Below are 16,588 nucleotides of genomic sequence, written 5' to 3' on the forward strand. Positions count from 1 at the left end.
AACCTGCATTTCCCTGATGAGTAATGAGCACTTTTTCTTGTGCTTACTGGCCACCTGAATATCCTCTTTGATGACTACCTCTTAAAAACCCTTTGCTCATTTTCTATTGGAGTCCTTCCTTTTCTTGTTGATGTGTGGGGATGTTTGTGTACACTGGGTAAGAGTGCCTGTTGCCCTGGCTGGTGTGGCTCAGTTGGTTAGAGCATCACCCCCATGAGCCAAGGTTGTGGGTCTGATCTCCCATCAGGGCACATACAAGAATCAACCAATGAATGCATCAATAAGTGGAACAACAAGTCAATCTCTGCCTCTCTCTCTTTCACTGTCTCTCTAAAATCAATAAATACATTTTTTTTTTTCTGGAGGGAAATGGTAATGGAAAAAAATACAGTAGTCCCTCTCTATATCGCAGTTCACTTATCATGGCCTCACTGTATTGCAGGATTTTTAAAAATATTATATTTAATTATTTATCGTGGATTTTTCGCTGTATCGCTGGATTTTGCGGTATTGTATACGTATGTTGTTAAAGTTTCGTAGGTTTAAATGTGTAGAATATGTTTAAGAACATAAGTAGTGTTTATAGAAGTGTGGAAGCCCTCGCTGCTGTGGCTCCGTGGATTGAGCATTGGCCTGCGAACCAAGTGTCGCTGGTTCGATTCCCAGTCAGGGCACATGACTAGGTTGCACAACAGGTCCCCAGTTGGGGGCATGTGAGAGGCAACCACACAGTGATGTTTCTCTCCCTCTCTTTCTCCTTTCCCCTCTCTCTGAAAAAATAAAATAAAATAAAATAAACAAACAAATTATTAAAAAAAAAAAGAAGTGTGGAAAAAGTTAATAAGGGAGTGGGAATGGTTAATAAGGGACTGGGAACAGTTTATAAGTGTCTGGGGAGGGTTTATAAAGCCTTAAAATATATATAAATACTAAAATAAATGTAAGGTTCCTACTTCATGGATTTTCACCTATTGTGCGGGGGGCGGGGGCGGGGCAGGTGTCTAGAATGTAATACCTGCAATAAGTGAGGGAATACTGTACAATAAAGATTAAACTTAAAAACAAAGTGTCTGTGTTTCTTTTGGTTCTATGTACTGCAAACGTCTGTTTCCATTCTATGATGTGGGTGTCCCTTGATGGGAAAAGACTTGCTTGATGGTGCCTTTGCATAAACAGAGGTTCTGAATTTTATTGCAGCCCGATACACGTCAGTATTTTCTTCCACTGAAGAAGTTAAGGCTTTTGGTGTCTTATTTAAGAGATCTTTGCCTACCTCCAAATCATGAATACATTCTCACATGTTATCTTCTAGAATAATGTCTTTCAGAGTGTGGTCCAAGAAATGGTATTAGTGTCCAAAATGTTTGTCACCAGTTCATGGCGAGTTAAAGATACCGTGGGTAAGTGTCAGGAAACTTTTATAACAACTTAATGTTGACATAATATCCAAGCAGTATTTTATTTCATTTTACTAACATACTGGTCTGTGATGAGTTAGAAAGTTTAAAATAATTTTAAATTATTCACTACAGATAGTCTGAGAAGAACTGTTTTAAAACTTTTTCTTTTACCTTCACATTTAGATCTACAATCTACTTGAACTTAATCTTTGTGTCCAATGTAGGTAGGGGTCAAAATATTTTTATATGGATATGGATATTACCCTGCATTAGTTACTTAGAAATTATATATTTTTTATTCAGTATTTTGCAGTATAATTTTCAACATAAGCCAAGTGTCTCTGTAGATGTGAATGTGCTTCTGCTTCTAATTCTGTCCATTGATCTATGTGTCTGTCTGTGCCAATACCACACTTTCATAATCACTATAGCTTTATAAGTCTCACTCTCTCACAGGACACATCCTTCAACTTTCTTCAAGGTTGCCTTGGCTCTTCTCAAGCCTTTCAAATGTCAATATATATCTTTTCATGCATTTGTGATATATTTTAGAATTACTTTTCAATGGTATGAAAGAACTTACTGGGATATTTTAATGGGATTGTAATGAATTACGGACTGATCTTACTTATTATACTCAAAATGCTTTCGTCCAGTACATTATTTTCTACTACTTTATAATAATTGCTTGGTGCTTGATTGCCGAAAGTACGAAATAATGCATATTTTTTGGTCTGTTTAAAGGCTGCTCCATAACTAGACTGACCCATTGTCTTTTTCTTCATTGATCTGTTGTACAAGCAAGAAGAGCCCCTGACTGCTTCACACCATGTTCACTCTCATTCACGCCTTTACTCACACATATGTTTATAGTGGCTACTACCTGGCACTCCTGTTGCCATTCACAATTTAAAAAATCCGTATCTCCCAAAAGACCTGTAAGAGCTTCCTTTTATCTACTTCCCACCACTGTACCCCACAACCACATTTTTTTTTTATATATTGGCAATTCATTTGTCCCCAAAAGCAGACTTTTAATCATTTATTAGTGAGAAAGTTCATCTATTTTAGCTGTGCACATAGTAGGTGCTCAACAGATCTAACCGAATGAATTCTAATGCTTGATAGAGAAAACATGTGAGTCATGAAAAAAAAAAGTCCCCTCATTTAATCTGAGTGGATTTGACCAATCAACTGTGCAATGAAGTCACCAGCTTCCGTTTCCTGCTCACAGGGTTCTAAAGCAGCTCTCTGAGTGTTCGGAAGTACGCAGTGGGAGAATCAGGAAATGAAAGATTCTAGAACTATGAATTTCATCCTGTTAGAGTCAAGCCTCGCTATGCATGCTTCTGTTTACTCTCAAGAGAGAGTGCATGTTTTTGGAAGACAGCTCTAGTTTTTGACTGCAAGACCCAGCAGTCACGCTTACTGGAGTGAAGTTTTCTCTTCGGGTGATGAAAATAAATTTGAAACCAGAGCGAGGGGGCAGTTATGTGACATTGTGAAAGTACTAAATGCCACAGAGTCATATGCTTTAAAATGGTTAATTTTATGTGATATGAATTTCACTTCACTTAAAAAAAACATAGGCCCAGCAGTCCAGTACGCCTTGACCCATAGCTCTGTCTCAGCTGGTGGCCAGCTGTTCGCCTACAACATCTGACTCAAAAAGAAGGAGAGGAAGACAAAAATGCAAGTCTGTGGTTCTCCGACTTGTGGTTAGAAGGGAGGCGTGTCCACGACACTTTCGTGGTTTCGAGAGCTACCTTGCGCTTCTCTAAAATGACTCACTGCCGAGAGAACATGGGGCTTGTGTTTGGTTCAACACCAAAGGCAAACATGAAGTTCACTGTGACTTTTGGAACTATTTACATCAGCATAGTTCATTTCAAACGTTGAGTTGTTGTAGATATGAAAACAAAACCAAAAGAACCCCAGAGCTCGGTCTACTTTCCCGCACTGAGCTTAGCGTGCCGACGACAACACATGCCTACGAAGCATTAGCTGCCCGGGACAATGGAGACGCCATCACGGAGGGCTTAACGCTCACAACAGCAGCCACGGGACAGCTTATGAACCACACGCGTGTCTCAGAATTAAATCTCTCAGACCATTTGGAGAGGATAGCAGGAAAGTCACAGTGTTCCACCCAAACTCGGTACATTTAGATAAGGGTTTAAAGTGTAGGGATTCAGTTAGCTCTTAGAAGAAACATGAATACTTTCAAGAGAGTGTTGGGAAAAAAAATCATAAGTGAAGTGTTTTTATTAATTTTTAGGAAATATAAAAAGCATACTGGACTTTCTTACCCATGTTCAGTTGGAATTTAGAAACAGTAATTCTACCGTGGTGCCTGGAATTTTTAAGTACCATTCCAGAAGCTAAAAACCAGTTTAGACATTGTGATCCCATTAGCTTCTCATGTGGGCAGCTCTGTCCCAGAATTTGTAGAGCTTTGGTGCTGATAGCAAAAGTATGTCAGATGGAAAATGCCAATTTTGTGACTACATGAGAAATTACACATTATTAATTTTTATTTCTATTTTTAATTAGGAACTCTAGAATGTCATCAGACAAATCACAGGGAAAATCACCAGGATCCTGTTTTCAGAGTTCCTAAATCTTGTGGGACCCAGTGAAAGCTTTTGGGGAGCTGCCTTCCGTCACCTGGGCTACAAGAATGATAGGCCTTGAACAAAGGCAGAGAGGACCAGAAAGCAGAGAGGTTGAACTATGTCAATCCTCACCAGAAACACAGGCTTCTGCTAACCTAAGCCAATGACACTCAAATTCCCTCAGCTCCAGCCTCTGGATAATGTATGCCAAAGTCCTTCTGGAGGTTGAAAGGGAGCTGCGAGGGAATGGGGAGAAGTTTCCTGGCCCCTCCGGGGACAGGTGGGCATGCCTGATGGGGGGTGGAGGGCAGCATGATAGACAATACACCCCAGAGAATACAGTCTCCATGGAAACCCCCTTCTGAGGACAACGAGGTGGGCTTGACAGTTAGAAAACGGGGTATCACTTAAAGAGGACCGTGGTGCTCAGAGGAACACTGCATTGGAATAGTCACCAGCATCCCTGACTGTCCTCATGGTGGGTTTGGTCTGGGTAATGAAGGTTAATTTTAATGTGAGATAGTCATAACACCTTCCCCCAAACCAGACTGACTATGGGTGACTTTGGAAGAGCAACGTGACCCGCAGAAGGTAGTTTTACCAAAATAAGGCCTCAAATGGCTGATAGGGACTTTGATCTCTACCTAACAAAGTTACAAAAGTGTCAAAAACCTGAAATCATATTTCTAACTATGCTGTCTTTAGACAAAACATTTTTTATTTTTATATTATATGGCAAGGTCCTATTTTGTAAAAGTATGCGATTTTATCTTAGATTAACACACATGAACATACAATATATTTCAAGGTTATCCTGGGTTCTAAACCTATGTAACTGTAACTTGGGGGAAAGAGAAAGAGTTTCACTCTTAAAGCTGACAACCTTCCCAGTACTTGATACACATATCACATCATGCTTTTATAGCTCTTAATTTGCATCTAAAAATACCTTCCTTTTCTTCTGCTTTTTATAGGGTTGTCACATGCTTCTGAGTTCTGGCCGGGACAGGCAGCATTTCCCCATATCACGGTGACTGAACATTTAGGTGAATGCATACCTCCACAGCCCTGCGCCTCAGTTATACCTGACTGTGCATTAAAAGTACACCTAACAATAAGCTAAAGCATTAATCAGGTTTTAATATACATGCGTTCTTATCATGCATCTTCAATTGATGAATTTTTAACAACGGCTTTCTGAGTGAGGTTGATGTCACTGTCTCTGTTTCTCACATAAAGCATTGTTTTGCCTAGTTTACATCACCTTTTAAAAAGGGAGTCAAGTCAGGGACAATCACAAGATTATAATTAGAACCCCTTATTCTTCAACTGTTTCTCTGCTCATTGACATCTGAGTTACCGCTGGACACATACTGGCTAAGTTGCTTAAAATAATACCCAGAGAAGGTAGATGAAGGTATGCATTATTCTTATAAGTTTTCAACAAAATAAAAATAAAGTGGCCACTAAAAGGAGATACACATTGCATTATAAAAGTAAAAAAGCAACATGGAGGCCTGTGATTTTAATTAGATTCAAGGTCTCAATTTCCTTTTTTTCCTCTTAGATCCCTCCCTGAAGCAGGAGTGGAAACTACCACTCTTTGGAATCTTGTTTACTCTGTAAGAACTGGTAGAGTAGAAAAAAAAAAAAAAAAACGTCAGTCTGCTCTCCCAAACACAAGTCTGGCTGGTGACCCGTCACAAGAGTGCACCTACTTAATCATGCAGGAAACTGAAGTCATTGCTATTTTTACCTGATGTTCGGCCATCTGGCTTTCTGGACTCCTGCCCGGCTCTGGATTCTCACTGAGCTTCATCTCGACAGCCTCCATTTTTGTGGAGATGGACTGCAGGGAGTCCTGGTACTTCTGCTGGCGTTCCAAAGCTTCGTAAAGTGTGCGCTGCTTTTCACTGATCTAAAGAAGAAGAGGGGTGTTACCAAACGTCCCTAGCCCCTTATCATCTACATTAGGACACTTCTTTCCTCACCACTTTACCTCTGTGGCCTAACAGAGGGTATTCAACTGTGCACAGGATGTGTAAGCTCTAGGCATGTATTGCATAAGACACCTGCTAAGGCAACTGCTGTCTGGTGGGCCCAAGCAATTCCACGGTTCAGTGGCTCACCACGTTCTTTAAAGTTTCCCAAGAACGCTGAAGATCATCCAGCTTGGCAGTCGCAAATGGCTCCAGTCCTGGTTCGTGGAACTCCTGCGCTGGCAACATGCTGGGGTGAATCCTTGCGGCATCTGTCTGCAACCTCTCAGGAGACAGGGCTTGGTAATAAGCAATATCCTATGGGTGAAAAGCACAGCACCGGAGTCAAGGGGAAGACGGAGTTCAGGTTCACATGCTATGTGTGCTATCTGTCATGTGGAGGACAGGAGTAGGATTCCCATCTGTCCCAGGGGCTCCAAACTGTTAACCGGAGTATACTCTTGTGTCAAGAAGAATATAAAAATCATATCAAAGCCCATTCTAGTTGCTTTAGAATTTCATTTTATATTTTAAAAAATCAACAGACCAATAAAAGGTGCCAAAACTCATTCTTAATTTGTATTTGGTAAAATGAAAATATAAAGGATCAAAGTTGTACACATATTTAAAGACTGATTTACTGCAATAGCAAAAAAAAAAAACCAAACAAACAAACAAAAAAAACCCCTAAGTGGTCTTCTCTAAACATTCCCTAAAATGTTGTTTAATAAATTAAGTGTTGAATAATTTTTTAAAATGCTTGCTTTAAATGAAATTAAATCTCTAATAAGTAATTTTTCAGGTATAGCCAGGTCCTCAATATTTGAGAGCTCAGTATTCATAGAAATTAATTTAAATATTTTAATATCAAATAAGAGAAAAATATTGGGGAAGTTAAAACTACTCTAAGAAACAAATAATGAAAAAAGTTTTCCTCTAATCAATTCCTGGAAAGTACACAAAAAATTAATCAAAGTGAATTATGAAAAAAATAGGCTTTTGAATTATTTTTATTTCTTGGGTTATAAGTAATATTACATATTTTATTAGTATTGATGATGGAATCTATATCAAGACATAAAATTCATGTGTTTCCAATTGTTTCTATAATTATTTATTTATATACTAATAGAAATTGAATTGGTGAGTAATGTTTACATTCTGGAAATTGCTATTATAAAGTTCACTATTGAAGAAAATCATGTTAATTTAAAATATCTGAGCCTTGTAGATAATAATGTCTTGGTAAAAAGTAGTGACAAAGGTCCCAGCCACCTGAGAAACCAAGGTTGTGGCAGGAAGGGGCCTGCTGGTTGGGGGTCCGGCGAAGGGCAGAAGCAGGGTCACGGCGTGGGATGCACTCAGACGGGAGCCTGACACCTGAGAAGTAAGGACACCTGAGATCCCAGCTGACATTCTCTTCCTACACAGCATATAATTGGAGCAAGTCGCTCACATATCATGCACTGGTTCCCTCCTCTGCACAACACTGGGTGTCTCTGAGGATTCGATGAAGTCACATGTGAAGGGCCACGAGACCTCCTAACTATGCTGTTGCTCTTGCTGCAGCTCCAGATAAGTCCCAAACACCTACTGATGACACAGGAACCTAGAGACGGACTCCTCTCCGTTCCTGACCCCTTGACCATCCTGGGTAGATTACTTGGGTATCTGTGGTCCTTTAATAAGCTCATATCCATTTACCTTCGTGCACCTCCAGCTCACTTCAGTCCTCCACAGCCCTGATAGCCTGTCATCACCGAATGGGTTCACCCCACATGGATTAGTTACATCGAAAGTTACTTAACCCTTTCTGTTGCCAACACCTTTGTTTCCTGTGTCCCTTTGACCTCCGCTTTATCCCCTGGGAAAAGCCCAGCCAGGACTTAACCTAACTTTACTTTCCAGAGCGCTCGGACAAACACATACACGTACACACAGACCCGCAACGGAAGCTTTCCAAGTCCTGAAGTTCTTCAATTTCCAAAAGCCTGTCTGCATTCACTCCCCTTTATCTGTCTTATGCTTGCTAGCTTCCTTGCTTTTTCAAGAGTCTCTGTCTATTAATATCTCTCCCTCTCTACTGGCTTTCTCCTCAGCCTGGAGTCAAATCTTTCCCCTAGGAAACACCTACAAACACTCGTTCTTCCAGAACTATTTTCTTGCAGGATATCATCTATTAAAAATTTTCACAGATCACATGGTGATAGATCATCACACGTGACTATACCAGCACACGCATGCGTGATCACCATTTCTTCCTTTCCTCCATTTCACTTCATAATCCATCTTCTAAAAATGGTAGTTGACACTTGACGCATTCACTTTTTCTCCCTCAATCTACTTCCAAATTCATAATTGAGCGTCGGCCCCGATGACTCTATGGAAATTGTTCTTGCATCATCATCATTGATTCTTCTCTACGGAATAAAATGACTGTTTTTTCAAACTTTCTCTTGCTTGACCTCTCAGGAGCCATCCTCTTGGGAAACACATTCATTTCATCTCTGTCTTCTCCACTCTGCCATCCCGCTTTTTTTTATCATTTGTAGTTTTTCTCCATGCGGTCTTCAACATGGGTATATTTATAAGCTCCCTACTCACATAGAACCCCTGGCTGGTTTGGCTCAGTGGATTGAGCGTCGGCCTGCGAGCTAAGTGTCGCTGGTTCGATCTTCCAGTCAGGGCACATCAGAGAAGGAAAACTCTGACTCCAAAAAACCTCCACTGCCTTGCGGCATACCTCTTCAGGGGAAAGGCTAAAAGAGTAAACCCCGACAGAAAATCCGGAGCCGGAGTCCCTAAGGCGGTTTGACGTTGTAGTCAACACCGGCAACTCCTGCGGCGCACCTGAAGCCAAGCTGTATTGACTCCGTCTTTCCCTTGGACCCTTCAGCTGCGAAGAGAGGGGGGGTCTGCTGCATGGGCAACAGCAGACCCTCCATATCACCCTGCCCAGGCTCTGTAGCTTCAGCTCCACTGGAGAGGACACTCCAGCGTCATCGCAAGATGTCGATTCAACACGGGAGGAGACAGATACCGTGTCACTCCCGAGTCGGACTGCACAGCCATTCTCGGCGGTGCAGATAGACTCTTAAGAAGCTACACCATCGTCTCTCGAGACGGACGGCTGCCGACGACTCACATAGACAGTTGTGCATGTATATTCCATAGTCTCTTCCAACTCAACATTTAAAAAACAATCCAGAATGAGAAACCAACTTAGGACAAAATGAGAAAGTATTATCCATCTTTCGCTTAAGCTATAAACGTGGGATTTATTCTCTATTCTTCTCTCCCTCGCTACCCTGCTTGTCAGGATGAAGCTGTATGGATGCACATAAACTCTTGCACAGCACTGTTCAAATTCTCATTACAGCACCAACTTCTTCCTTTTTTTTTAAATTTGAATATTTTTTTAAATTTATTCTTTTATTTATTCATTTATTATATTTTAGAGAAGGGAAGGGAGGGAGAAAGAGACGGAGAGAAACATCAATGTATGGTTGCCTCTCGCATGCCCCTAGCTGGAGACCTGGCTGGAGACCTGGCCCACAACCCAGGCATGTGCCATGACTGGGAATCGAACCAGCGACCATTTGGTTCACAGGCCGGTGCTCAATCCACTGAGCCACACCAGCCAGGGCAGGACCAACTTCTTGATTCCCAGGTTGCAAATGGGCAGCCCACAGACTGCCTCTGGCCTGTATATGTGTTGCTTGGCTTATATAGTATTTTAAATTGTTTTAATTTCTTTACTGAGAAAAGGAGGATTTCATAAGAATCAAAATTTGTGACTTCTTTTGCAAATCAGAAGATAGAAAAGACTGGACTCTGTGTCCACGTGACTACAGGAATTGTAACAGAGAAGAGGCCGCCTCCTTTATGTGGGGGGCTGTTGTACAGGTGGCCCCGGTCCCCCTGCTGTTTCTCTTGGTTACATCACAGGTCTGGGCCTGGCATCAGACTGCAACTTCTGTCCCTAACCAGCTTCCCTGGCTCTGATTTTGTGCATCTCCATTCCACTGTCTATATTCCTCCAGGATGATCCGTTCTGAAACTGAATTCTCTGTACCTAGCTCCTACTCAAATTTCCTCAGTGTTGTTAAACTATTAGGTTCTGGGTCAAGTTCAAATTCTTTTGTGTGGCATCCAAGGTCGTTCAGGATGTGTTTCCTGCATCCCTCCCAGCTTCGTTTCTCTCCTTGCTTCTCCAAACCTGTGGCCTTGGGCCATTTTCCTTCCTGACACCACCCCTTCCTCATGTGGTTCCTTCTGCCTGAAAAATTCACCTCACCCTAGGACACTCGAGTCACCTAACCTGCAAGCTAATGGGCGCCATCCTTGATCCACATTGAAGTCCAGCCTCATTTTGCTGCTTCCTCTATGTGCCCCCTAAACACTGTTCCCTGTCATCATAGATGTGTCCCACGCTATTATAAAATTGTGTGCCTGCCTCTCACAGACAATGAGCTCCATAAAGGAGAAATGCCTTTCGTCTTTGACCCTGAAGAAATAACAGCCAGACATACACATACATAATGAATGACACAAGAGTACTTCTTCAAATCTATGATTTTATATATATTTATACACTACTATTACTGTCTACAAGGGGAAGGTTGCTATAAATGTTGTAAACATTTTAAGCTAAGTGTTCTATTATAAATAAAGAAGGCCTTTCAAAGAGCTAGAATAAAATAAATTTGATACCAAAACATCTTTTCCCTGACTCTTGGTGTGTAATTTCAAGGGTGTGCGTGTATGGCTCAAGCCTGTTAGATGGGAATGACAACTCCTTTTCTTTTTTTAAAAAAAAAGGATTTGAAAATATATCATCTTTTGTAGATGAATAACTTGGATCTGTTTGGGGACTACACAGAATCAGTAACAAAAATCTATCAGTCCTTTAACTTCTAGATAAAGGCAACATTTGTCATAGCGAGGAATCACACTTAGCAATATATATGTTGTTGCTTGTGTGCCTAAGTTATGAGACTTGTGATCCAGTAGATCCCTAAAAAAAAAAAATTTGGTACGTTTAACAACCAACATCACATTTAAATTTTTTTCACAATTCTGGGAAGGAAGTAGCATTGCTTCCCATTACAAATGAGGGGGCGGAGGGACTTCCCAAGCAGGTTCAGCTTAGAGGAGGAAGAGCTGGAACCTGCTCTGAGCTTTAACTTGCAGCCCTGTGCACTGCGGCCCTTTCAAACCTCAGCTCTTCCCAGGAGCTGACGTCTTGGCTGGCTTCTAAAGGGATCAAGAAGCCTGCAGCCAATTCTGGGGCTGCTTCATTATTTCTACCTTCAAGCAAGCAGAACTGTTATGACATGACAGCTAACAGCTATTGTCAGAGACAGCACACAAAGGGGGCGATCAGTCAGTTTTATAAGAGAGACCCACTTACAGAAGCAGCGAGCTTTTTCCCAAAACCTTTTTTTAACAGATGCGATTTTATAAGGCAGTTATATTTGGCTGCCCCTTGAGACAGCTGTGCACATTCTGTACAGTGTTTTGAGTCTGAAAACTGGAACTTTATGTGGATCCTGAATGTTATCCTCGGTGTCCAGACACAATTTTGTAAATCCGGTGCATCACTGACCATGTTGCATTCCTTTCTCTTCTCTGACTTAGATGGCAGGAGGCCGTAAATGATGGGGTTGATTTGAACAACACCAAGCATAAGACTCTTGCTTTTTAACAGCGTCCTCCTAGTAGAGCTGCCTAACATAAACTAAACTAACAATGCCTAAAGGAATTTGTAGTATCACATATGAGTATGCTAACAATGTGATTTATTTGATGGTTTCCTGGGGCAGGGGTGACAAATGAGATTAAAATAAAGCATAGTCTCCCTCATAATTTGGGGATTTGACTGAACTTGACAGGTAAAGTAATCATTAGAAAAATGTCTGCACATTTTATCACTGACATGGTGCTTTCAAATTCATCGAGAGACACCTTTCATGTAGCGTTGAGACATAATTTTAGAAAAAGGGGTATTCTTCCTACTGCATTAATGTCAAAGTCAGTGTTCATTGTTCAATTTGGAAATTTTAAGAAAATTAACCATGCATTTTTTATTTTCTATTCAATAAACAGCTGACTACAGCTGTATCTCTCTGATCCTAATAATACCCATGACCACAGGGAAGAACACACTCAGGCAATGAGTAATATATATTTTAAAATCAGAATTTGGAGAACAGTTTCTCGAATCCTCCAGAGCACTCTGAACGTCTCCTTTTCTGTTGTTTTTTAATTTCCTCTCATCACTTTTGTTATTATTTGTCCTGTGGCCGTCTCTTCCTCTAGATTACAAGGGCCTTGAGGTCAGGGAACACAGCTGTCTTCTCCTTTGTTGGATCTCTGGGAACCTGCACAAGACTTTATGCCAAACATGCACTAGGAATGTATGAGACGAATGGATGAATTGATCACTGCACTAGAGCCATATAGACTCTTACTAAGAGAACTCTTTTATCTAAAGGTTTCATCAATTTTATTCTTTCTGGGAGAAGAAGGGATTTCTTTGTCACAGAAAGCCTATTTTGAATGCTTCTGCTGTAAACTAAAAAAAAATATGATAAATTTGTAGTACAGTTTATAGAACCTTTGCTCTTGAACGTTTCCACCTTGATAATAAGCTCATCCTCTTTGAATTTTACAAAATTTCACAGTAACATAGTTAAAAACAATTTTTAGTTGTTTTGGCTGAATGAAAAGACAGTATTACTCACCATGCATTAAATTTTTTTGACTATTGTATGCCTTTTTTGTTTCTACCTAATATTTTCCATGAAAAGTTTTTGGCATATTTAATTTGGTATAATCTATTTTAATATGATATATACTAAAAGGCATCTCATAACAAGGTATTACTCCTATTTTATAAAAATTAAAACAGAAGATTATTGAAAGATAAGTGAGAAAATTCAAATCTACTTAGGCATTCCAATATATATCCTCGCAGCCAGCCCTTTAAATCGGATGACCGTTAGTACATAAAGAAAAAGTATGATGTGATGAATAGAAGTTTTCTGTCTTCAAGATCTGAGCTGGTAAGTGTCAAAACTTTGTTCAATGCATGTTAAAACCGCAATAGAATCATGGTATTTTACAAGGGTGATATAAATGCTTCATTTTCTATTAGGATGCAGTACTCCATTACAGATGGCTATCAGACATTGAAGCCATAATGCTTTAAAACAGAGCCTTCTCCAGCTATGATTTCTGTGACCTAGTTTTTGCTCATCTCATTGCCAGGTTCCCTGGAGAGGAGATGATGTGTAAAGCCAGTAGTGGTCTCACATGACAATCACAGCTTGTACCACTGTGACACCTAACAGTGTGTTCCTCAAAATCTAGGATTCATACCCACATTCTAATAACAGTGGCGTCCTGCCCTGGCAGGTGGGGCTTAGTGGACTGAGCACCGGCCTGCAAACCAAAAGGTCATGGGTACAATTCCCAGTCAGGGCACATGCCTGGGTTGTGGGCCAGGTCCCCAGCTGGGGGCATGCGAGAGGCAACTGATTGACGTCTCTCTTGAACATCAGCGTTTTTCTTCCTCTCTTTCTCCCTTTCTCCCCCTCTCTCTATAAATAAAGTAGATAAATCTAAAAAAAGAAAGAATGGCATCCTGCAACCATCCAGAGAGCCTAGCTTGGGGAATGCCAAGTGCGTGATACCTGGTTAACAGAAGCATCTGTATTAGCCACAGGTGAAGGGGAACGACAGGCAGGTGGAGAGGAAATCTCACTGTTGGTTCCTTCTTCCCCAGACTCTTCAGTGACAGGTGACAGCAAAGTGTGACAGCGACCTGCAGTCATCTGTCACATAAAAGATAGCCCAGAGGACATAAAAATCAGTTAGCAAGGTAACAAAAGACCTGGTCAAGCCTAAGTCAGAACAGAGATAATTGTATGACAAAGGTTAGAATTACTGAGACCCATATTTACATTCAAATTTTGTGTCAGTATTTAAAAATTTGGTTCAAGTAAAGATGATGCTAGGAACCATTTATAAAACAAACAGGGATATCATATGAAAAGTTTTGTTGTTGATTAAATATTCATCTAATTTATTTTCCTTTTCTTGATTGTATCCTTATAAATAACTTTAAAAAACAACAAATTGTACAAAGGTGGGGAGGGATTATGAAATAAAGCTTGGACTTTTAAAATACATCTCAAATTACAAATATGCTAGGGAGATAAGTGTATCCTAAGTGCTCTGTCACCCAAAGAGCCCAAGTATGGTTATGCACAATCCATGGACCAGCACGTTTGTGTGAAAAATACACAGCACTGGAAAACACCAAGTAATCAAAATAATTAATGCTGGGATGCAAAGCGATGGGGAAAGAACGTCGATAGAAATTAATGGAACTTCTTTATTATAATCCAAAACTGAACTTTGGATTTTCTATTTTCTCAATTTCTAGTAATAGCCTTCTCTTATATTTTCATAAACACTTATACAACTAAATACACACAATATATGTAGCACGATTCTCTCATCCCCCAGAAAACTAGAAAACTGTGCAGAGGATTTCATTTATTTTTTGATACTAAGAACCGCTCAGTATTCTTGCTAAATTATAAACAAATGCAAGGCTGGTCTTTGACATTATTAAGTAATTCAGTAGTCTCAAGCAAAGAGCTTTATTTCCACTGTCATTGTTTACAGTGTCAAATATTGGCTTCGGCCCAAACGTAGCAGAGAGTTAAGGAGACTGTTTCTCGGTTCTAATCTGCAACACCTACGGCTGATTTCTAAAATAAGCCAGAGAGGGAACCTGGAGACAGGAGCAGGGTCCAGGCAGAGGGGAGTGCTCCGCGCCCTGCGAAACCCGCCCTGACCCTTACTTACCATGACCACAGAGGGGTGGGCAGAGCTGGCCGGGAGGAGCTCCCCGTCCAAGTCCTCCGACAGCCCCTCCACCTCGGTCACCGTCAGCAGCATGGTGGCGTTCCTGGCTTTCATTGTCAGCATCTTGCACTTGGAGTTCAGCGAGGTGATCTGCTCCTGGTAGCCCTTGATTTTCTGAGCCAGCTCCTGAGGAAACATTTTCCCACCCCCCTGCGTGTCAGAGCGGCATCAGAAGGGAACACAGCGAGCAGCGCTCATCTTCCTCCGGGGCCGGCCAATGAAATCACAGAGCTGGGCCGGGCGGCTGCGGCGGGGCCCGGCAGGGAGGCAGGGAGGCGGGGAGGGAGGCAGGATGTGGACGGCGCCGAGCAGCGAGCCTGCCTGCAGCCGGGGCCAGACCTCCGCGCGGCTCGGCGGGCAGGGCGGGCGCGCTCGGGCCGGGCAGCCGGGGGTGCTGCGCGCGGAACCAGGACCTTATGTAACCTGGAGAACCTGGGACTTACTTAAAAATGTCTAAAGAATCTGCCACTGCCAGATGGTCCATGCCATGGAAATGAGGCCATGCGATGACTACAACTACAGAAAAATGCAGCGCTCAGCTCTTATCACACTGAATATCTCCAATAGCGGAGTCGGTTAGTTGTTCAGACAGGATCGCTACGTGGACTGCTTGTCATGGCCGTGTCCCTGGGAGCTGTTTTTGTAGATAAGCTAAATATTGCACGTGAAACCCTCATTTTTTTTTAATGCAGGTAACTCCCAAAATAAAATTGTGCCCATTAATCAAATTTTTCCTCACATTCTATTCTCCACCGTGCCGCAAACGTTTCTGATGCTTCAAACTAGAGCTTTGAACTTGTTCCGTTTAAACTGAATGGCTTTTAAATACATTTCGTGTTGGAAAAAAAATTGTTTTGAGAGATAGAAGTTTTAAAACATTTACCAAGAGCTTATTGAAAATGTATTCTGGACAGCACATAGCTCTTAAAAGTTCTAAAATATTAAAATTTTGAAGTAATAAATTAAAATAGTAATTCTAAAATATGAAATGTATACTTTCTTACTTAATAGATGCAGACATCTTATTAAAAATGAAGATATATATTCTAAAACCTTATCCTTAAAAGTACAACACTGTTACTTTTTCCTATTCCATTTACTTGGCTCCTTGGCCTAAAAAGTTGTCATTTAGTATTTGTACGGAACACATTTTGTGACAAAGACATTAAATGTCAACGTCTTTAAAAATACGAGTGTGTGTATGCTCATATTTTTAAAAGTACTGACATTCAAACTAGAGCTTTGAAGTTCAGAAACAAACAAAATGACATATATGTGTGTATGTCTGTGTGTATGTATACATGTATGTGTCTGTATACACATGTACACACACACACACACACCCCATTTTGTTATTGTTGCCAGTTTGTTGCTCCCCTTCCAATCAAAACTGACTGGGTAGAAGAGAAAACAGTCCAGAAGAATTCAGTCAGCAGCCTGTTTTCTTGACTTCCAGAATATGTTTACAGGGACTTTTAAAGCGAGGATTTAAAAAATAGAAATAATCACTTCTTTGCCTATTAGGGCTGCTAGATACTTAACTAAACCTAACAGGGTTTTAAAAATAGTGATTAAGTAGCTATTCACTGTACCTCGTCTCCTGCCTGACACACGGCTACCCTATTAATACTTAGTTAACACGCACATATAGGGA

General features: G+C 40.9%; 1 protein-coding gene across 1 annotated transcript in view; it reads right to left on the minus strand.

Moving 5' to 3' along the window:
• SYNE1 (spectrin repeat containing nuclear envelope protein 1) overlaps positions 1-16,588 on the minus strand; it is a 423,836-nt gene that overhangs the window by 140,902 nt on the left and 266,346 nt on the right. The window contains exons 91-94 of the mRNA XM_090279990.1: positions 14,875-15,060; positions 13,692-13,832; positions 6,145-6,312; positions 5,772-5,933 (exon numbers count right to left, since the gene is read on the minus strand). Of these exons, the coding sequence (XP_090136116.1) occupies positions 5,772-5,933; positions 6,145-6,312; positions 13,692-13,832; positions 14,875-15,060 (657 nt within the window). The remainder of the gene's footprint in view (positions 1-5,771; positions 5,934-6,144; positions 6,313-13,691; positions 13,833-14,874; positions 15,061-16,588) is intronic.

Source organism: Furipterus horrens, unplaced genomic scaffold (genome assembly GCF_987537825.1).
Source record: "Furipterus horrens unplaced genomic scaffold, mFurHor1.1.pri manual_scaffold_6, whole genome shotgun sequence".
Taxonomy (NCBI): Eukaryota; Metazoa; Chordata; class Mammalia; order Chiroptera; family Furipteridae; genus Furipterus; species Furipterus horrens.